This window comes from Plectropomus leopardus, chromosome 15 (assembly GCF_026936395.1).
Source record: "Plectropomus leopardus strain MGB_pleo_1.0 chromosome 15, ASM2693639v1, whole genome shotgun sequence".
Lineage (NCBI taxonomy): Eukaryota > Metazoa > Chordata > Actinopteri > Perciformes > Serranidae > Plectropomus > Plectropomus leopardus.
Window position 1 is genome coordinate 11,046,381 of NC_142190.1, and position 22,797 is coordinate 11,069,177.

General features: G+C 38.5%; 1 protein-coding gene across 2 annotated transcripts in view; it reads left to right on the forward strand.

Moving 5' to 3' along the window:
* The window catches only part of trim37 (tripartite motif containing 37), a 30,018-nt gene that overhangs the window by 1,987 nt on the left and 5,234 nt on the right, over positions 1-22,797 (forward strand). For both annotated transcript variants that reach the window (XM_042499160.2, XM_042499159.2), the window contains exons 2-24: positions 1,486-1,565; positions 1,861-1,962; positions 2,993-3,033; positions 3,266-3,382; positions 4,895-4,982; positions 5,099-5,221; positions 6,707-6,830; positions 8,177-8,244; positions 8,731-8,855; positions 9,775-9,825; positions 11,308-11,389; positions 12,172-12,248; positions 13,896-14,075; positions 14,251-14,365; positions 14,471-14,662; positions 14,932-15,065; positions 15,283-15,365; positions 17,265-17,492; positions 18,061-18,369; positions 18,988-19,137; positions 19,529-19,724; positions 19,843-19,934; positions 21,326-21,448. In XM_042499160.2, the coding sequence (XP_042355094.2) occupies positions 1,545-1,565; positions 1,861-1,962; positions 2,993-3,033; positions 3,266-3,382; positions 4,895-4,982; positions 5,099-5,221; positions 6,707-6,830; positions 8,177-8,244; positions 8,731-8,855; positions 9,775-9,825; positions 11,308-11,389; positions 12,172-12,248; positions 13,896-14,075; positions 14,251-14,365; positions 14,471-14,662; positions 14,932-15,065; positions 15,283-15,365; positions 17,265-17,492; positions 18,061-18,369; positions 18,988-19,137; positions 19,529-19,724; positions 19,843-19,934; positions 21,326-21,448 (2,821 nt within the window). In that variant the 5' untranslated portion in view covers positions 1,486-1,544. The remainder of the gene's footprint in view (positions 1-1,485; positions 1,566-1,860; positions 1,963-2,992; positions 3,034-3,265; positions 3,383-4,894; positions 4,983-5,098; positions 5,222-6,706; positions 6,831-8,176; positions 8,245-8,730; positions 8,856-9,774; positions 9,826-11,307; positions 11,390-12,171; positions 12,249-13,895; positions 14,076-14,250; positions 14,366-14,470; positions 14,663-14,931; positions 15,066-15,282; positions 15,366-17,264; positions 17,493-18,060; positions 18,370-18,987; positions 19,138-19,528; positions 19,725-19,842; positions 19,935-21,325; positions 21,449-22,797) is intronic.

Consider the following 22,797-nt stretch of genomic DNA (forward strand, 5'->3'; position numbering starts at 1 on the left):
CTAGACTGACCTATTTCTGTTATAAAGTTTGAGCAAAAGCTTTGCTAAAACAACACGTTGCCGTTTATTTCTAATATGTTATAGGTTTTTTGTGCACTTAACATTTAGACAGGAACCTGTTCATATTTAAATCTGTACACATTTTGATGCTTAGCTCCCAGTTTCTTTTACTAATGTCTGATGATTTCTTCTATTCTTGCTGAACAGTTGCACAGAGATGTCTTTGTCTCTTTATGCTCTTTCAGTTGGCAGTCTGGTGCAACCATATTATAGTGTTTTGTTCTCTATGTACTAAACAAACCCTCCATACAAAGTAACAGTTATTTGTAAAGGACTTCTATAACCTAAAAACATGATCATATAGACAAGGAACATATAGAAATATAGAGTCGTCCTCTCAGCCATATGTTTGTCCCCAATTGCGCTTTTGTGGCAGGAGACTCCAAACTTTTGTATGGTTTTATGTACTTCATATGAACAATCATCAACTGTCTTTTAAATGTTTAGATAATAATAACTTCACTTGTATGGCACTTTCCTAAACAGAATGCGCAATAGTAAAACAAAGAGATAAAGTAAAAAATAATAATAAAAAGAGACCTCCAGAACAAATAAAACTAAAACACAAAATAAAACAATGTGGAATAGTCAGAAAATAAATCTAAAACAGTCTAAAAACATTGTTAAAGTATAAAAAAAAAATAGTATGTTTACTTTTTTAGAGGCTTTCATGCCCTCTGAGCAACCACTAGTTTCATGGGGTTCATTTCTGTATCATATTGACTTGTAAAAACTTGAAACTTGAGCTGTGCAGTTCATCATGGTGAATTTTATGTCTTTAATTTTATGTCTTCATCATTATTTTTAGAGTGATCATGACATGGTAAGTGAAGGGAAATAAAACGCAAAAACTGAAAGCAATATGATGTTTCATTAAAATAGTCAGCTGTAGTGTAAAAATCACAATGCAGTGGCACATTTGTGTTGTTTGACTCAATACTCCAGTGACTAAGAGGCAAAACAGAAATATCAGGTCTGTCAAAAAAAAGCTAGGGCTCGGTAATATGGGCTGAAAATTATATTGAGATATTTTTATGCTATATCTCAATACACAATATACATATACATATATATATATATATATATATATATAGCACTTCAATAATGCTAGAACTGGGAGACTGAATCGAACATTATAAATTTTCTTTTCCCAAATTCCCTCTTTGATGTGACAATATTGTAGGAACTGGTACTTTGGAAAAAATATTAACACAGTTCCATTTTTGACAAATAATCATTTGTAATATAGATAAAATGACAAAGTGGATAAAGACAAGTATTAAAAGAAGCAATATCCAATATCTAGGACAATATATAGTCTCATATCATTGTACAGTATAATATGTTTATATTGCTCAGCCTTTCTGGAAGCTTAAAGCACAGTTAAACAAACACAGCTCATTTTAACAGTGCTTTTCTTTTTAGACCGCCGGCTACGACTTCATTGATTCATCTACGAAAACAACAACTTCAAACTGGCTGAGATGGATGAACAAAGTGTTGAGGTATGTACAGTGTCACACACCTCAGGCCAGCCTAACAGCTGGACCAGCAAGTGACCGACTGGATATTATTTTGATGTTTATGGATGTAATAAGTCTGTTCTTCTCTGCACTTACTGTACAATCCAGAATAATTCAGTAAAACAGCTTTGCAGTAAACTTGATGACCTTTGTGAACTGTATAGTCAGTTTTTGTTGACACTGTGTCTGAGTGATGTTGATTCAACCCTGTGGTGATTTCTGTGGCTGTAGATAGTTTTAAACTGAGCTTCATCATCTCTCTGCTGTCCCTGTTCAGAGCATCGCTGAGGTGTTTCGCTGTTTCATCTGCATGGAGAAACTGAGGGATGCTCGTCTCTGCCCACACTGCTCCAAACTCTGCTGCTTCAGCTGCATAAGAGTAAGTCTGTTTCCTCCAGGCAGGGTCCAGAAAAAGCTCTCGCGCAGCACTTCTCTGTGTTCTGCTGTAAGGAGTAAATTCTGGTGTCATACACAAACATGTCACAAACATTTTAATAGCATGTATTCCCCAGAATCAGTTCTGGCAGAATGAGACAGATGTAAACTTAAAAGGGGGTTAAAAGAAGGTTTGATACCCTGAACATATGGGATATTACACTTTCATAAAACTGGGAGAGTCACAATAGACTGTTAAAAAAAGTGTGGTCAAAATTGAAACATCATGTCCAGACTTTTTAGCTCCAAAACTATGGTGTTCCACAATGCAATATAGTAGTGTCTTTTTCGTAATACCCTTTCTACCAGATTAATACTCACATCACTCGAATGTTACACAAGCAGAATAAAAAGTGCCTTTGTTGGGAACTATTTTCAGCTGTGGATGAATACAAATTTGATGTCAACTTCAAATTCTCTATTGCCAGTAGGGCTGCTGCCAATGATTATTTTCATTGTTGATTAATCTTTCAAATATTTTCTAATTTATTAGTTGTTTGATCTACAAAATGTCAGAAAATTGTATAAAATGTTGATTACTGTTTTCCCAAAGTCCAAGATAATGTCCTTTAAATGTCTTGTTTTGTCCTCAACACAAAGATATTCAGTTTACTGTCATAGAGGAGTAAAGAGGTCAGAAAAAAATCATATATAAACCGCGCTCTCTATCACCTAACGCTGAAGCTCTGTGGTGCACAGTGCCTCCCTCTCTCCTGACGCTGAAAACTATCGAGGGCATCTCTCCCTCGCTGAAGCTGTGAAGCACACAGTCGCCCCCTCAGCTGACCGAAGCTCCGATTATTCGCTGGTAGTTAACACCGAAGCTCCAGAGCCCAGAAAGTGGTATTTGGGACGGCCCGAATTGCCAGCTGTATCCTAAGCAGAACAGAGAAGAATATTTAACATTAGAGGTTTGTTTGCAATGTTTTTATTTAAATGTATTTATCAATGAACTGTAATATCTTTTTTGACAGCGGTGGTTGACGGAGCAGAGAGCCCAGTGTCCACATTGTCGGTAAGCGCCCGCTAAAACGCATACTGTCTGTTCACTGTTGAAAGTGTGCGACTTTAAAATAGACAAGACACAGTTAAATTGTTTTTCATAGAAATGTAACAAGTGTGTAGGAAATCACATTCAGTAGCATCTTTCAATCTAGAATGTTTGTTCTTAAGTGTGTGTCATGTGGTAAGGTTTTAAAGTGTGTGTGTGTGTGTGTGTGTGTGTGTGTGTGTTCATCAACACACAGGGCTCCACTCCAGCTGAGGGAACTGGTCAACTGTCGCTGGGCGGAGGAGGTCACACAACAGCTGGACACTCTGCAGCTCTGCAGCCTCACCAAACACGAGGACAATGACAAGGACAAGTAAGCACCTCCTACCAGGATTTCTAGCCATACATGAAATCTGATTTTAACCACAACAATGATGATAATTAATTCTCACTACTTAATTCCCTTGCACATCATTGCTTTGATGTGGTGGAAGAACAACAGCTACTTCTAGAGTATACTATCTTTGAGGACGAAAAACACACTGGGAATTTTCTGATGTTAAGCTTAAAATAAAAATGATGCATGGAAGGTGTACATATCGACCCTGCTGCTGTGTGATGCCTGCAGGTATTTACCAAACTCAAAGGAAAAAATATAAACAGACGTGGGCAACAAACAGAACATCATTGTTGAGATTCTGCAAAACTTTGGATTACATTTAGTGAACAATTTTATCACTAAAACTCTCTGCTCTGCCATTAAAATCATTAAACCTGCATATAAATGGACATTTCAAACTGCATCAGATGTGAAATTTTAGATCAAGTGAAAGAGACACAACTTAATGTAATTAAAAGATGTTACGTGGCTTTTGGAGACGAAATCAAAAGCTTACAATTTGTTTTTATAGACCTATCTCTGTGTACAAAGTCTGACTTTCAGACGTGAAGTCTATATACAGTGTAACTATACATTTTTTACCAAGGAGTTGTTTTGCTTACTTTTCAGCATGAGTTTTGTTTTGGTGGGATAAGACTTTGAGATACTTTCCGGCTCACCCCAAAATCATGAAAACTGGCAACCTGAAAACAATGCTTAAACCCACAGCTGGTCTGCAAGCTGCCCGCTAAACCTGTAGCTGAAAAGTTGATTTAGTTATGTAACCATAATATAACATTTCAAAGTTGGAGTGTATCTATGATTAACATGGAACTCAGAGTAACTCCAGTATATTTCAACAGGGACCCTATTTTCCCATGTTTTTGTGTCTCATTGACTAATGGGAACTACATTTCATTTCTTTTATTTCTTTCATTGATAAAGGTCTAAAAAATGTTTGAGCCGTCCTTTCGCAGTCATGATGCTCGATAAGTGTCCTGCTTAAACAATGCTGCCTGAGAAATGGTGTTATTTAGTCTCATGGTGTTTTTATTACTGGGTGAGTGCAATAGGTGTAGTGTGCAATGTGTGTACAATTTGTATTCAGTGAAACTGGGACTATGTGCAGTTGCATGTCTGGTGTTGTTTTTGTTCAGGCTTGTGTTTTTAATGTCATGGTGTGACAGTTGTTTTTGTTGTAAATGTGGAGGCATTATCTGTGCAGCGCTGAGCCCGAGACAAATTTCCCCTATGGGAACAATAAAGTGTATGGTATGTTATGGTATGTTATGGTATGGATGCCCCAGGCTCTGCTTTGTGGGCCAAGATGGTGGTGTGTCTGTGGTTTTAAAAAGGTCTTTAAAGTCTTAAATTCAACTTTGAGAACCCTGGATGTACCCCGATAACCAATCAGTCAATAGCTGTGCCATCAATGTTTGTTCACTAAAAATGCTTGTGTTTAAATGTTTTAAAAAATGTTAAGATCCTGGTTTCATTTGATTGCAGATGTGAGAACCACCACGAGAAGCTGAGTGTTTTCTGTTGGACCTGCAAGAAATGTATCTGTCACCAGTGTGCTCTGTGGGGAGGCATGGTAATGTTCGTAATGCTAAAACCACAAAATATTCTGTTTACAGTGATTTAATACCTGAATCATCACGTAAGAGAAACTCTAACCAGAGATCGATGTGGTTTTTTTGTTGTGTCCAGCACGGCGGCCACACCTTCAAACCTCTGGTTGAGATTTACGAGCAACACGTGACCAAGGTGAAGGAGGAAGTCGCCAAGCTCCGCCGGCGCCTCATGGAGCTCATCAGTCTGGTGCAGGAAGTGGTGAGGACTGCTCTTTGATTTATACAAAAATATCCTAAAATCTAAAGGACCTGTGGCCATAACATTTACTGAGCATATTCACTCTCCTCAGAGGATGTAACCTTTCTATTCTGGACGTCTATGAGCGTTTCTGTAACACCACCCTCAGGCCAAATTGTTATGTGTGAGCACAGCGGGACTCAAGGGGTGAGGAGAATCATAAATAGCTGTACATTAAGGTCCTGAGGCAGCTGTCGGAGTGAGAATTTTCAGCAGCTACTGCACTGCCAAAAATATGCCTATAAAATCAGACATTCAAAAAATATATAGTGAACAGAAAAGTTTTTATTTTCATTTTTTAAAAAAATTTAGTTGGTTTCTGGATCATATTCCAAATCCATTCAGATTAATGCGTAATAACTCTTAAGTGAAAAAAGTGTTTTGTCAGGTCTGGACCGCTCTTGAAATCTGTTTGTACCTGTGAAGAAATGTGCGAGAAAATTACATAATTTGACAAGTTGTCTTAAATCACTCGTACGTGCCACTTCAGAGCAAATCTGCTCGTATGAGCTGTTATTCCATGAGGCCAAATGTCTCAAAATCTTTCAGAGATTTCTGTTAAATATTCTCTGTGCAAGAAGTCAGCAATTTTACATGTTGCCATAAAATGTAATATTATACCCAGAGTCACTTATCATTTTTGCATCAACATGGTGACATTTCTCTAACTGTGAGTTTTAATTTGAGATTATCAAGTTTCAAGTCATGTCATAGCTTATGGACAACAATTACAGAGAAATAGTTGTTGGCAATGAAAGTCTTACATCTCAGGCTCCTCCGACAATGCTCATGTAATATGTATAAAAAAATCAAGTAAAAGCAAGTCAAAAATTATACTCTAAGACATAAAATAATTTTGAGGTTAAAATATAGGGCTGAAATATAATTATATTTGTGTTAGATATGTTTACAGTAATTGCTTGTAATGTAAACAGGAATGAAGTAAATGTATATGTGTAGTGAGGAGTAATAAATATACTGTGTATATATTGGGATGCAAAAGTGTAGTAAAACAGAAAAAGTATGATAGTGTTTCTTCTGCCTTTTAAAGACATCAAATAAAGCATTTCAGAAATAAGCCTTTCTAATGCAGCACTGCATCTTACGCAGTATTCAGTGAGGCAAAAGAGGGGGAAAAACTTTATATACTGACCATGCTCATTCTTTAAGTCATGGAGATAAACAGTCATTGAATTACCACTTCACTCATAAAATACCTTAATTCAAAAAGATTAAAATAGTGACATGAAAAGTTTAGGAAAGTTAAAAAATGTAAGTAGTTTGGGTGTCTTGAAGATTACAGTCATCCACTAGATGGCACTAACATATTAATATTTCAGTTGATGTCTGTTAGAGTAACCTGAAGCTGTGTGTGTGTGTGTGTGTGCGTGCGCGTGTGTGCGTGCATGCATGCGTGTGTGTGTGTGTGTTCTGTCATGGGGTCAGGAGAGGAACGTGGAGGCTGTCAGGGGAGCGAAGGATGAGAGGGTCAGAGAGATCCGAAACGCTGTGGAAATGATGATCGCTCGTCTGGACAACCAGCTCAAGAACAAACTCATCACCCTCATGGGTAAGACTCCTCGCTGTCACACTGCAGCTGTGTTGATTCTGGCGTTCGTTTTTTATTTGGGTTTAAAATCTTCACATTAATTTTTATTAAATCACAATTTAACTGAAAATTGTGAAACAGTTGATTAAAATTCAAATTAGTTATTTTTTGCATCATTTAAAACAATTTTACTTTGAACATTGGTAAAAACAACTATAGTATCTTTTATCAACGATATCATCGTCTATCATGATGTTTCACTGCAGATTCCAACCTGCAGACCTTTGCTATGTCATCTCCCCTCCCTCTTTCACCCTTAAGCTGTCCTGTCAAATAAAAGCAAAAAGTCCCCCCAAAAAGTCTTGAAAAAATTAGACTCCAAGACATTAATCATAAAATTGTGCAATAGGTAAAATGTAAGAATAAAATATAATATATTTACGGTAAATTCCTGTACCGAATGTCTTTTTTTTCCCATTCAAAGCTTCTATTGAGGTTTTTCAAATTAACCTCTGAAACAGTGTTTTTCATATTTTATAATGTCATCACCAAATAAAAAATCCTAACTTGTTATAAAGTTATAAATCACATTAAATGAGTTAGTCTTATTGTTATTAATCAGCATTTTTTAATGAATAGATGTATTATTCAGGTTTGTGCCTCATTTTGTGTGCGGCAAGCACAAGAGCGAAAAGTTTCTTGACCACAATGAAAATGTTGTCTTTAAAAGGCTTAACACCAAAAGTATGGATTCAATCAGAATATGTTGTTAGATGAAAACATGTGAATTTAAAAATCCAAACGTATTTAAAGAAAAGATGTAATCATTTTTAAGATTTTACAGTGCTCTAGAGTTGTCTGAAATGTGAATAAACATGCAGAAAAGGCAGCACTTGAGCGTTGATTTAGAATTCAAATGTCAATGTTCTGATTTAAGCTTCGAAAATGTCTAGAGTGTAATATAGACAGGATAACATGAATATGTAAACGGCCGTGTGTGGAGGTAAATGTCATCCTTGTCTGAATGACAAAAAAAAAAATCCTTTTAACAGCGTTATGATGCAAGCAGTGTTATGTAATCCATGTCTGAAAGACCTCTTGTTGATGCAAGACACCTTAACTGGCACATTGTGTCTAAAGGTTGAGACCTTCCCCCAACAAAATATGCAGACTCCCTGCTGAAAGCTGTGAGAGGCCCCTTTTATAGCTACGGGGCAATATACATGTGAAATATTTATCTGGACTGAGTGGATGCGTGCACTCAGCGCCCACAACCTGCACACCCAACCACTCACACTCAGCGGCCTCCATCAGGGCTGACATTCAGCACAAGTACACTGAAAATAGAAATGCTTCCTCCCCACCAGGCCAGAAGACGTCCTTGACCCAGGAGACAGAGCTGCTGGAGTCTCTCCTGCAGGAGGTGGAGCATCAGGTTGGTAGCAGCTTGGAGCCTCCATTCATTTAACGGTGCTGCATGATGTTGTTTTGTTGGAGGTGTACGCTCAGCTGTTTTCATTAGTAAGCCTGTTGTGTGTTTTGTATTGTACTGTGTGAGTGCAATAAAAGGTATCTTAAATCCCCTCCCATCATCAAAACAATGATCAGATTCGATATTTTAATAGTTAAAGAGCTGTTTTTTTTACTATTTTAATACCAAATTACTATACTTTTGGGAGGCAGAACAACTAAAAACTGACTAAATTCTAAACACGATGTTACCAAAACATTTTGCTTCCAATACTGGAGTAAGTACAGGTATACAAACTAGTACACTGGATCATTTAGTGCATGTGAAGATGCTCATTGAATGTGGTGCATGAGATCCACTCAGCTATTCAGCCAGAAACAATGTGTCATCTCTGATATTTCAGTTACATGATGGTGGTGACAACACAATGATTGTTCCTTTGTTAAACAGCTTCACTCCTGCAGTAAAAGTGAACTGATCTCCAAGAGCCCAGAGATCCTGCTCATGTTCCAGCAGGTCCATCGGAAACCCATGCAGTCCTTTGTCACCACGCCGGTCCCTCCAGACTTCACCAGGTAATCTGCTCCGCTGTAGGTGAGGTCACGTTAGCGCTCTTTGTCCAAGTTATTTCAGGTGAAACGGCTTAAGTCAAAGCGAACTGGCAAAGCAAAGGCCATTAATGTTTGAGCTGTTTTGCAAATCTCTTAATTATGTAAAGTTTTATGAGTCAAAAGTTAGGTGCAATAAAATATGCCCTTATCATTTTTGGTTCAATCTTTAAATTTTATTAATTTATTTGATTAGTCTTTAAAACTATAGAATGTCCAAAAATTGTTAAAAATGCCCATTTAAATATAACAACAAATACTTAAATTTGAAAAGCTGGAAACAGAGAATGTTCAGCATTTAAATAAATGACTGAAATGGTTAATTAGTAAATGTTAATCAAAATATTTTTATTGGATCATATCAGATTCAGATTTATTCTAATTGCATAAGTAACAAGTACTGAGACAGTAAAATGTTGTTTAGCATCTTAACAGAAATGCAAAAAGCTGTTCAGTAATGTAAAATATATACAGAATAAACCGTAATATTCAGAATAAGTATAGAATGTAGAATATATCAACAGACTGATTTCAATATTTCAAGATACAAAATCATGACTATGTGGATTATGGGTCTTTAAAAATGGATTGCAGTAATGAGATAGATGAATAATAAGTTGTTTTGAAGTGAATTTTCACACTACAAATATAACAGAAACACAATTAATTCAATATTATGCCTGTTTGTAACCTTTGATGAAGTTGTTTCATTTCTGCATCCCATATTTAAACTTCCTATCAAGAAATAGAAAGGATGCTGAGTCTTCAGTTATGTTTAATGTATTTAGGCCTGTAAGTCTGTGGATAACTGATGAAACAGAAGCCAGACAGTGTGAGTAAACTACAGCTTTATTCAGTGTGTATTCTGTATTCTGTGTGCTTTCAGTGAGCTGGTTCCTGCCTACGACTCCAGCACTTTTGTTCTCGTCAACTTCAGGTAAATCTCCTCCCCTATTAAGCCGTCACTGCTGCAGCAGACAATATTTTTCTTTTAAATCCACTGCTGTTAAGAGGTTTATCAGCTGTGTGTGTTTGTAAATAATCTTAAAATAAAAGTTGAATTGCTAATCACACATTTTCCTCAAATTCTGCAACCCAACTTGGCTAGTTTTAATAGTAGTTAAACGGTAAAATGTGATGCCATTATTTTACCACCCTCTGAGCTCTGATCAGAACCAAAAATCAGGCCCGACATGAATCCTCACATTTTCTGTCCAAGCCCAGCCTGCCCTCGACCCACGGCAGCAGCTGAGCCCAATTTACAATCCAAATTTGCACTGTAAAAATAGGCCTATATAATATTACTTTTTATATATTATATGTTAATTTTTTTACATTAAAACATGTATTACAAGCAAGTAGCTGGTGTGTTTCCTCGCACCACTTCTCCTGCTCTTCCTTCTGTTAGCCTGTTTCAATTTCAGTTTCAAATAGCTTTATAAATCCCAGTAGGGGGCAATTAGATAAGAGCAGTATGTTCATAAATACAATAAAACCCCACACACATAGCAGCATTTACAATATACAATCAGGCAAGTGCACCAGGAACCAAGGAACTGGGATACAGTGTATACAGTAAAATATAAAGCACCTGCAGCATGTGCAGGACAGGTTCGGCAAAGTAAGCTGCATCCCTTGGTGCATTTAGGACTCACGGCGTTCCACAGCAACGCAGTGAGCAGATGATGATTACCACTCTGCTGCATGTTATGCACATTTCTCCCACTGCTGGGGAGGCAGAAGCAAACTGCCATTTTCCATCCCTCTCTCTCCCCTGGTTCTCCACATCCTCTGCTGTTTCGTAACTTTCCCCCTCTTCCCTCCCTCTTTCTCTTTCTTTCCTTCTTGATTCAGTCCATTAAAACTCCTGCCAAAGGGCCATGTCAGCATGAGACGGTTCACGACATTTTCATTTAAAAATAATAAATAAACAGCGAGAACCCGACACGATTCAAGCCCAAGGGAACAATGAGAAATTGCGGTTTGCTGGATAGGGCCCCGTCGGTTTCGGGCAGAAAATTAGAGCTCTACTCATAGTAGCCAGTGGTTGTATTCACTGGGGCTGTAACTACAACACAAACTTCTTCGAGTTGAAAACTTTTCTTTTATCAAAAGTTGAGTCTGAAATATAAAGGAACATCTGTCTGAAATGAACAAAGTAGCTCTCTATGAGGCAAAACAGCAGAGAAGAAAGTCAGTGGGGTTCAGGGAGAGTTGTCGACAAAGAGTATAGGGAGCGCTTTGAAAAAGCCCCCCACCCCCCCACCCCCGATATATTTCAAGATTTCTGTCCACTGAAGGGTCTCAGCGGTTTCCCAAAAGATAAATACATGAAAGAGCAAAGTTTATAGGATGTAAACACTTGTCAAGTTGTGTGTATATAAGAGTGTTTGATATGTGTGTGTTTGTGTGTTTGCAGCACCCTGAGGCAGCGGGCAGACCCGGTCTACAGCCCTCCTCTACAGATATCAGGACTCTGCTGGAGACTCAAAGTTTACCCAGTGAGTTCCACCTTTTATGATAATTTTCATTAATAGCTGTTCTTTTGAGATTCTACACCAAAAACCTCTTCAAAATGCTATATTATGACTTTTTTTGACATTTGGATTGATGAATTCCTAACCCTAACCCTGGCCCTGACCTCAAAATCCTAACCCTACTGTAGTGAGTCATTTTTCTACATTTTAAATGTTGACTTTTTGGACTGTAGTTTTGAAATTCTACAAAGCCTGGCTTCACTGTCTGGAGTTAGCTTTAGCATCTACATTATAGTGCATAGTTGTTCATCTTTGAGTTGCAAATAGTATCAATAGTCCAGATATGATGATGTCAGGGTTGTGAGTGATCAATAAAAATAATTTCTGTCAAAAAAAAAGAGAAAATAGAGTACTGAAGTGTGGTTTCCGTGTTAATTTTATATGCTTTTGTTGTTTTTGTTTGCTCTTTGCACAGACCTACATTTCCTAGCACTATAAAACTTAATTAAAAAAAACGTTGTTGATCATGAATGGTAAATTCAAATTTGAGAACTTTAGAAAACACTGTGTTTTACAAAAATATAATAATATACAAATAAAGCAGGGAGTATTAGAAATATCTCTATAATAAGCCAGTTTTAAATAAAGCACTGACCCTCTGTAGTTATGAGAACACTATAGTGGATTTGTACTGAGAAATTGTATTCCCGAGCAGTTTATTTGTTGTTTGTTCTCCAGGTGATGGTGACTGGTTACTGTCATTATGGAAATGCAGGAAAAATAACTCTCGTGATTTGTTTCCTTAGGATGGTAACGGTGTGGTCCGTGGAAACTACCTGTCTGTGTTCCTTGAGCTGTCTGCTGGACTCCCTGAAACATCTAAGTATGAATTATCTCTGAATAAATTTCCAATTCTCTACGTGGATGAAATATCAGGTTGAAAATGCTGCTTTTAGATTTCTGTCTTTTGGCAACATAATTTAATTTGTCTAATTGTGATATTGTAAATATGATAATATTAACAATGGCATAAGGACCTCTCCACCCACGGAGCAGTTGTGATCATGACAGAATGAATTATTGCCAAGTTAAGGATCCATGAAAAGGACAAAATTAATAATGAAAATAAGATCGTCCTACTAACAAATATTATCAAGTGATATCTTTCTCTGTGTCCTGGAGCTATTCCTTCAAAAACTATTACAAGCACGTGTTCAGTCATTACTTTGAACACACTTATTGGAGTTTTTATTGTGATCATTCCTGTCCCATACACCATCCTGCCTCTGGAAACACTCCTCGGAGCACCAAATGTGTAGTAATCTCTGGCTGAAAATAGTCCCAAATGCTCCATTTACTTCTGGTTGAGTAACTTTTTCTACAAACTACATTGACAAGCTGCCTTTCCTCCCAATAAAAGTATGCATGTAGTGGGACTGAAAGCCACAGACAGAGTATCGAAGGACTAATACATTGTTGTTTTGATCTTTTTTAAATGTTGTTAGCTTAATTATTTAAAATGCAGCTAATAAATATTATAAATTATTAACATTATATATAATGATATATTCCTTTATAAATAATCGTAAAAAAACATAAAACCGTGATTTTTCCTGTGAGAGTGTTGATAGATAAAAGCGTCATATCATGAAATCCCCAACAGGAGTTAAATGTTTTCAGTAGGGATTTCCTGATCTGATCTCAAACATCGGATTGGGGGCCGGTCAAGGCAATTTTTTTTACTGATTGTGATAGGCAATATTTATCTTACAGAGCGTCCAATCCTTAATTTTATGTCAGCTGTCACACAGCAAAACAGAGTTCATCTTTAGTCACCTCTGCTCCACTAAGATGTCTGTCTCTCCTCTCTGCTGAACTTAAGAGCAGCAGCTGAGCCCCACCAGCTGCAAAACACCACGCCATAAAGGAAAACGCAGTATGACCCTGTTTATGAGAACTTGTTTCATTTCAGCTCTGTAAGAGAGTCTTGCCTTTTTCGTCTTTGCTGTTTGCATTTTTCTTTGCCCTGCTCCAAGGAAAGACAGACAGCAGTGCTGAGTTTACTGCAGCCTCACTCGCCACTGCAAGTACGCGAGCTCCGCAACCAAAAAGCCAACATGGCTTGTTTATTAATGAAGGGTAATCCACCCAAAAGATATATAGAAAAGAAAATAAACACAGAATACAGATGGACTCTTAAAGGGCTTTCTTCTCTCGCTGTCTCGAGAGTGAGGAGGCCAACAAAATTAAAGGGATGGTCTTCCTCTTTATATTTTTAAATAAATAAATATATAATTATATTAGGCTAATAAAAAAAATAAAAAAACATCATAGAACAGCTTTGATGCAGGTATTGTTAAAAGTAACTTTAAAGAGGCCTTTTTAAATTGTGCACCATGCAGCTGTATTATCTAGGAAAACAAAAGAATCAATTTTTGTTTTTCACAACACCATAGGAAAGGTCGCCTTCTCTTCACATTTCTTGTTTCATGTTCCTCTGTTTGGTAATGTAACGTCTGGTACTTTATAGGTATGAGTACCGTGTTGAGATGGTCCATCAGGCCTCCAGCGACCCAACCAAGAACATAATTCGCGAGTTTGCCTCTGACTTTGAGGTCGGTGAATGCTGGGGCTACAACCGCTTCTTCAGACTGGACCTTCTGGCAAGCGAGGGCTACCTGAACATGCAGACAGACACACTGGTCCTCCGGTGGGCTCATGCACACACACGCACGCATGCACACACACACACACACACACACACACACACACACTCTCATCATCATCATTCTGTAGATCATGCTCAGGTGTTTTAGAAACTTTCAGTAAAGCAGTTTTGTTGTTAGAGAATAACAGAAGGGGTGTCATGTGTTTGTGCCTCACAGCTACCAGGTTCGCTCACCCACCTTCTTCCAGAAGTGCAGAGATCAGTACTGGTACATCAGCCAGCTGGAGTCGGCTCAGAGCGGCTACATCCAGCAGATCAACAACCTCAAAGAGGTACTGTGTGTGTGTCTTTATTTCTTCTTTCTGCTCTGAGTAAGATAGTATGCAGCTGTGTCCACTTTATAAATCTCATGAACTGATTCATATTTCTGATTTCAGAGGTTGGCCATCGAGCTGTTTCGCCGTCAGACGTCACGCAGCTCCTCACCCCCTGACCTGAGGCTCGCTGCAGGCACCACAGCCTCCGAGAGAGACCCCCGCTCTGTGAAGAGTGACGACGACATCCAGACCACTCTGACCAACACTAAAAAAGGGGAAGAAGAAGAGAGGACGCAGCACGATGACTCTAATGTAAGGACAGAATATCCTGCAGCGGACTTACTACTGTTTAGATATTTAACTAAGTATATTTGGTTAATTGAAGTTGTGCCTGCACAAAGTGAGTTATTGCCCTGTAAAGGCAATGAAGTCAGACGTCTTATCTTATGGGACATGTTTGTGTTTGACCGTTTTTGGCCTTAACTGTCTTTGACTAGGTGAGGTGACTCTTGGAGACAATGGGTTATGTCTATCACAAAACCCTGAGCTTAGTGTGATCATGACTTCTTTGTGTTGTTCAGGAGCTGTCGGACGGTGACTTGGAAGTGGACTGTCTGACAGAGGAGGAGGTGAACCCGCTGGATGGCAGCAGCACCTCAGGGAGCTCCACGGCCACCAGCAACACCGAGGAGAATGACATAGATGAGGAGACCATGTGAGTAGAATTTGTCTGCATCTCTTAATGCAGCATATTATTAAAGTTCCAGAAGCCCAAATCATCTCTGTTTTGGCCTTTATGTTCTGGGCTGTGGTAAAGGGACAGTGACTCAAAGTGGGAATTTTGTACATGCCTGCCCGTACACAAAATCAGAGTTTACCATTCGCAGAATTACTGAAAACATTGCTATTTCTGTTGGTTTATAATTGTACAGGTCAGGAGAGAATGATGTAGACTTCATTGGGAACCTGGAGACTGAAGAGGGAGAGCTTCCTGATGACTTGGCCGGAGCCACAGGTATAATTCATAGACCTACAAACTACTCATAATGACCTGACAAAGCCCCATGACACAGAAGTAGAGCACACTGACTCCACAAATCTAAGATTTAAGATGTATTTATTTATTTATTTATTTATCACAAACATTGAAATGACATTTGTGCTCTGCAGGAAAAAAAGAATACCTGAATCCCTAGACTGAAAATCGAATACCTACCAAAGTACCGAATATTTGAATAGCCAAATATTGGGGTCCAGCCCAAACATTTTCCATCAACTTTGACTACATTTGAGAACGAAGCAAAACTGATGCAAACATAGATTCTATTACTGCAGATTATTTTCTGCCGTAAAACATTTGGTGTATAAAATCAGAAATTTCCCAAAACCCAGAGATATCCAGACAGAGAAAAGCAGCAAATCCCAAACGTTTGTGGAGCTGAAACCATCAAATATTTAATGTCCTTCCACAAATAAAGGCCTCACTCTCTCTTCAGTTGAGGCAAATAAAAGCTGCAGCCACTACTTGAGAATTTACGGAGTCAAATCTATTTCTGTTGTTTGGCAGCTGTACAAGCAGAACATAGCGATACGATAGTGGGCCTCAGAGCAGCTCCTTCAGTGTGTTTGACTGTGTTGGTGTTGAAAGGCATGAAGAGCATGAGTCATTGTTGGTGCACTGTAGCACCTTCCAGCATGCTGATATAGAAGCACTTGGTGTCTGTATGTGCACATGTGTGGGGGTTGTGTGTGTGTGTGTGTGTGTTAACTTGGCAAGGTGTCAGAGTTGAGCTCAGCAAAACGTTGCTGCACATTGTTTAAGTCCCATTGTGTCGTGATTTTTTTTATAATAAAGTTTTGCTTTGATATTTTTTAAAATAATGGAGTTTAGTCCCGAAAAGGCAGAATACATTTTTCTTGAAAGATCTACACAAAAATTAAGAAGAATATGGGCTGACATAACATAAACAAATTTTAGAAAGGATAATGGAGCAATAATTATATGATGGTTTGTTTTTATTAGATTTAAATTTGATCTTGACAATAAATGAACTATGAAACTGCAGGCTAAAAATATATTTCTATTAATATTGAAATGGCAATTAAGTATTATTATTATTATTATTATTATTATTATTATTATTATTATTATTATTATTATTATTATTACACATTCACATTTAAATGAATAGAGCACTGCTTTAACTTCATATTTTATATTCCTGCAAATAAATTTACAAATCTTTGCATCAAAATAAGACTAGTCCTTATTCACCTCGAGAAACAAAATATAAATAACATTGTACCAAAACTATTATCTCCCAAAGTTAAAAAAATAGAACACACTTCCAGTTTTCACGCTCTGCTGCATTCCTGTTAATTAACATTTTTTGCAACAAATTCAGACTTAAGATACAGTTCTTCTTCATTTGATTCCAGTGTTATTTGGACATGTATCTTTGGCCAAATTTAATGCAATTGATGTGGTTTTCAGTTTGTCTGAAATATTGGCACGCTGTACACAGAGTTCCCATTGTCATGAAAAACCTGGAAAAGCCATGGAATTTCACCCAGTCATTTTCCAGACCTGGGAAAGTCTTTGATTTATTGTTGTTTGTATTACATTGTTACAGTAATCTTCCAGTGATAACTTTCAACATAATGTAACATAACAGCTTTTAAATTTTTTAAGATTAAATGTATATATCGCAGTCTGTCACATTCATTTGATTGTGGGAAGCAAAAATTGTGATGGATATTAATATATGCAGCCCTAGTTCTAGTGCAACACCATCTCTGCCTCCACTTTCTTTTTTAAGAAAGACATTATTCCTTTTGCTCTGAATTATTACAAGCCGTAACCCTAGCTTCCCTAAAGAAAATATGTAAACCGCATAAAATCTGTCTTCTGCAGGTGGATCCAGTTCCAGTTTGCGTTCCTTACATCGCAGTGCTGCTGCCAGTCGCAGTGGCAGTAGTAGCGGAGCTGCTGCTGCCGGTGCCGTTGGTCCGGGCAGCAGCAGCCTCCTGGAGATCGACCCGGTCATCCTGATTCAGCTGCTGGATTTAAAGGAGCGTAGCAGCGTGGAGTCTCTGTGGGGCCTCCAGCCTCGGCCTCCTGTGTCTCTGCTGCACAGCCAGGGTCTGTAAACACGCTCTGTTCTTAAATCCCAACAGATCATTCCAGCTAAACTGAGAATCAATACTCACAGCCACAGTCCCTCAAAAATAAAGTCCCTTTTCACAACTGTAGCGGCTGCAGAACTGTGACTGTACAGAGGTTTATCTTTTTAAAGGATTCAGTGATATCACATTTGAGAGTGGACTAATACAATTCATTTTTCTGCGATGATTGAAATCATCTCTGATATTAGCTTGTGCCTATTTTCTAAACCATCATTCTGGTGTGTCAGAGAGAAAGAAAGGAGAAAAAAGAGCCATTAATTAATTAGTAAATACATAACTAAAAAAAAAATAAATCCATTTTTAAAATTTATAAATAAAATAAGAAAAAAAGGGGGAGGGGGCCATTTCTAGTGTAGGGGCTGTTTTATTCCCCATCTAGAGGTTGCTAAATCACCCTCCCAAAAATTCAGCCACTGAGTCACATAGAATTTAGTGACAATTTAGTGAATATAAGCAGTTTTTCCAAATTAATTTAATTAACTCAGTTTGTAACTCCGCTCCTCTGCTTCTTGCTCGTCCACCAGCTCATCATCACTCCAGGAAAGACAGAGAGCGGCGGCCTCAGGTTGTGCGTCGCTCAGCTCCAGACTCTGGGGTCCTGATCCGCCTCAAGGCTCAGATGGCGGAGGTCCGCAGCAAGATGTCTGATGTCAAGAGTCAAGTGCTGGAGGCTCGGGGGACTGGAGAGCCTAGGCCTGGCCCCTCAGGGGGCTTCAGTCTGGAGGAGGTGCCCTCCCACCATGCTGACTCAGAGTTGGCGGCTTGTCGTAAGCCTGGTGAGCTCGACGTGCTGGGAAGAGCGGCTGCGGCTCGGTCCAGGCCCTGCCGCCCTGGTGAGGACTGCTACACTGCAGGATTAGAAATCAAAAGAACTATAAATAACCTTGTTGTTTGTCAGACTGTGTGAGTCACTTATATCAAAATAAAACAAAAGCCCAACCTACAGTAATGCTGCAAGTGAAATAAGTTGACTGTCTGATCTTTTGTTCGTACATAATTAGTTTTTTTTCTGTCAAAGCAAAATTGAAGGTCAGTATTTGTTGCTTCCAACAAACCTGACACAGTTAGCATTTTATAACAGTTTAAATAAGAAGTCTGCTCTCGGTTCAAATTGTGAATATTGCTCGAATCATCATGATCGTCATTAAGTATCAGCGTAATTTCTCACCATGTAAAGATGAGCCCAAGGTGTTTTTGGAGTCTAGTTTAAAGAAGTTTATCTGTAAGTATATTTGGCACCGTTATCTTACAGTACTTTTGCTTTCATATGAGTGCGAGATACTGAGACATGAACCCCACTTTATACTTGTCTGTAGATGATTGGGCTCACAGGGCTAGTTAGTATCTTTTTTTTTTTTTTTTTTGATGATTGTCACAAGACTCTTACAGTTATTTGGGTCCATAGATCTGAGATAATTACACATTTGCCTCTGTCTTTATTCTGTGTGCAGCCAGGAAATCTCTGTCTCCTGTCCTGGACAGCAGCAGCTCTCTCGTGGTGAAGAGGAGGAGTCCAGAGGAGATGGAGAAGGACCTGAGAGGAGTAGACGTGACCACAGAGCTCAGTCTGCATCTTAAAGAGGTGCTGGGAGGTGCAGAGGGTCAGTAGTTTGTTTTCTAACTTGTGTTTCTATTAAAATCTGTACAAATTGTGTTTTTTTTTTTGCTACTTGGGTACAGAAGAAACAAACCTTAAATCCAGCAAAGACTGAATATCACCTCATACATTTTACATGGTAAGCTTGTTAGCACAGTTTACTCATCTGGAAAATCTGCAGCATTCATGTGCAGTTATGTTGGTGTTTCTGCGATTAACCCCAGAGGGAAACATCTGGCTCTTTAGTTTCTTAATGTTCCACTTAGTTCACCAGCAGGTTAAAAGTGTAGTTGGTGGGTCTCAACACCCACTTAAGTTTGTTTCAAACTGAGAAACAACACAAATCAAGTCCCATGTTTTCCCGTTGTGTAACTGTGCTCCTGTCTCTGCTCCAGGAGCGCTGAAGGCTGACAGCTCTCAGGGTCCCCTTGTGTCTCTCGGCAGCTCCTCGTCAGAGCAGGCCTCCACCTCCAAGCAGTATTCGTCGGAGCAGCAGCTGTACGGAGCCTCTGGGTCCAGGGACGACATTTTTTCTTTGGGAGGACCAAGTTACATGACCTCCAGCAAGAACTGCGGCAGTAGGACCCTAGGGTGTGTCTCAGAGACTCAGCATACACAGTTACGTTGTTACATAAAGTACAACAGAGAGCTTTTTTTGCCCTCATCTTTTTGCCTGCCTCTTACAAAGACTGTTTCATTCGACCTGCAGGGCAGCCATGTTGGAGTGTGAATCTGAAAGCTCAGGAAACTCCCATCATTCCCTGCTGGAGGGACCCTCTGCACAGCCACAGCCAAATGAAGGTCTGTTTACCCTCTGACTGTTAGACTCTGAGTGTTATTTTGTAGCACATGTAGCCACATAGCTTAACCAGGGTACCTGCTGTTCCTTAAAAAGTTTTAAAAAGCATTATAGTCATCAATCTTAAAATAAGGCCTTAGTTGGTGTAAAAATGACTGAAATTGATCTTTAGAAGTCTTAAAAATGCTTGTACATGGGGAATAGGATCTAATGAATTGTGTTTTTTCTGATGTTGCATATTGAAACCTAAAAATAATTGGTAATATCTATTTTTTGTTAAATAATTTAATAAATTTCTCCTCTTGAACTGGTCATGATGGGCTATGAAACGGTGGAATCTCACATGCAGATTGAGAAACACAAATCCGCCAACAAAACAGGCAAGAAATGCCAGATTTTTCCCACTTTAGTTGGTAAACTAAATAGATGTTATTATGATATGTTCATTGTCTTCCATGTTTTCCATTACTAAAGGGTTATATTTTTTCAACACTTGACTTAAATAATTTACATTTTCCACCTGGGAAAAAAACACCATGTTTTATATTACCATAAAAATCTGGGCAAAATAAAATTGTCCTTCAGTTTTGGTATAGAAGACGGGTCTTAAACTTCATTCCAAGTGGCATTAAAAACATCTTAAAAAGTCTTAAATCTAACTTGCCGTAAGCAGCGGAAACCCTGAGCTTAACACAAAGACTGTAAACAGCTAACCTGGCTCTGTTCAATGGAAACAAAATCCACCTGTCAGCACCTCTAAAGCTCTCTCATTGACGTTATATCTCGTTTGTTTAATATGTACAAAAACTGAAGTGTAATATGACCCCAGTTATGTACTGGGATTCATGTTGGCTGAGACCAGTAACTTCCTGGAGGCTCCGTTTGTTGCTCAGAGCCAAGAAATAGTCTGGCACAAGCTAAGCTAACGGGCTGCTGGCTAACGCTTGATATGAAATGAGCAGACGTTAGAGTGGTATTGATCTTCTCATCATACTCTGAACATGAAAGCAAACACGAGTATTGCCAAAAATGTTAAACTTTTGCTTTGGATTATTTGTCTTGCAATCAGGAGTTAAAATTTGTGATCACATCCCAACTTTTGATCGACGGCTTTGAGTTTTTACGGGGTTCCCGTGGATCATTAGAAAAGTCTAAAAGGCATTAAATACATCAACTAAGAATAAGGCCTTACTAAATCAATCTTTCACATAGAAACATCATAGAAAACCTGTAAAACAACAGGACTTGACTGCTAAACTCTGATTAAAAGTGTGTTCAAAAGTTATTTTGGTTCCAGTTTTTATATATATTTTGTCCTTAAACATAAATTTCTAAATATGGGTGAAAGAGTATAAACACAGGTCTGATTGTCTCATCTAGTCTTGTCTTTTAGTCCTGTCTGTAGATCAGTCACCGTCCATCCTGGTGGCAGCAACAAGCAGTGACAGCGACACTGAGGACGAAGCTCTGCAGAGCAACAACTCTCGCTATGACAACCAGACTCCTCCCTGCACAGGTAACCAACACACATGTACATGACAACTCGCACACACAGCTCAGGTCAAAGCCCCTTTACACTTTGGGATTGGGCAAAAGAAGACGAACGCCTGACAAACAGAACAGAAACACTTCACTTTTGAGATTGAGGACTTATATCCCACATTGACGCCCAGCTGTGTACCAAAAAATGCAGCGGTGAGAGTGAACCAAAACAGTAAACTTGTAGGCAGGAAAATAAAAATGTTAAGTTTTTACCCAAATTTGATGCAAACATTTTTTGGGGAAACTCAGAAAAAGGAAAAAATTAACAATGCAAATATTAGACGTTGGTTCATCAAGATAATCACCTGGTTACACAATTTTTGAAGTTTCATGCATTAAAACATACTCAATAGCAATGTGGAAAACATGCTTTAAATATGACATTTATCATTATCTCACACCTGGAGTGGATTATGCCTTTGGTCGTGTGTGTGCAGAAGTGTATGTGTGTATCTCTCTGTCTGCAACTGATGTGCACATTCATGACTGTATGCTCAAGGATCTCTCGTGGTTGTGGTGATTCCTAAATGTTGAAAAACGTGTTTACCTGGTTTACATCGTCATTTACTGCTGACTCCTCACTCCTCATGACTGGCTTGTCGGAGCCTCAAATCGTCAACAAAAATCACGTAGCAGAAGGCATTTCAGTAAATCCTCTCAGCTCAAAACAAGCTTTACCCAGAGTCTTGCAGGCCACAGTTTGACATTTGTTTTGACTCAAAAATTGACATCATTTAAACCAAAGCATCTGCACATTAATTGTATACCCAATATGTTATGATCCAGTACAGTTAGGCGCAAATCCTCTCCTCGTCTGTGCCATTATCTTGACTGTAAGGGAGCCGAGAGGGACAATTCCTGCCCACACAGCTACACTGTTTCTTATTTGTGTTTGTGACAGTTTGTAATGCATGAAGGTTTGTAGTAGGTTAATTTAGCTTTCCCAGGTTAGACTTTTGTCCGTGCGTGCGTGCGTGCGTGCGTGCATGCGTGCGTGTGTGTATGTACATGCATCATGATTTATTCATCTTGCCTGTTTCCCTATTTGTCACATTTTGTTTTTTATTTTATTGATACCAACTTTTCTGATAACATTTCAAGTTTTATTTTATGTCCTTTATTTCCATCTGATTTTTTATGCTCAGGACGATTAAAATGAAATCCACTGAAAGGCGCTACAAAGCTCCATTGATCAGAGTCTGCAGATCATTCTCTGTGGGTTAATTACAACCAGTGTCTCCTTTTCATGTCATGAGATCCATCGTTAATACGATCGTATTGATTTAGCCGCTAAATTGAAAATACAGTAACATCTGGTGTGGT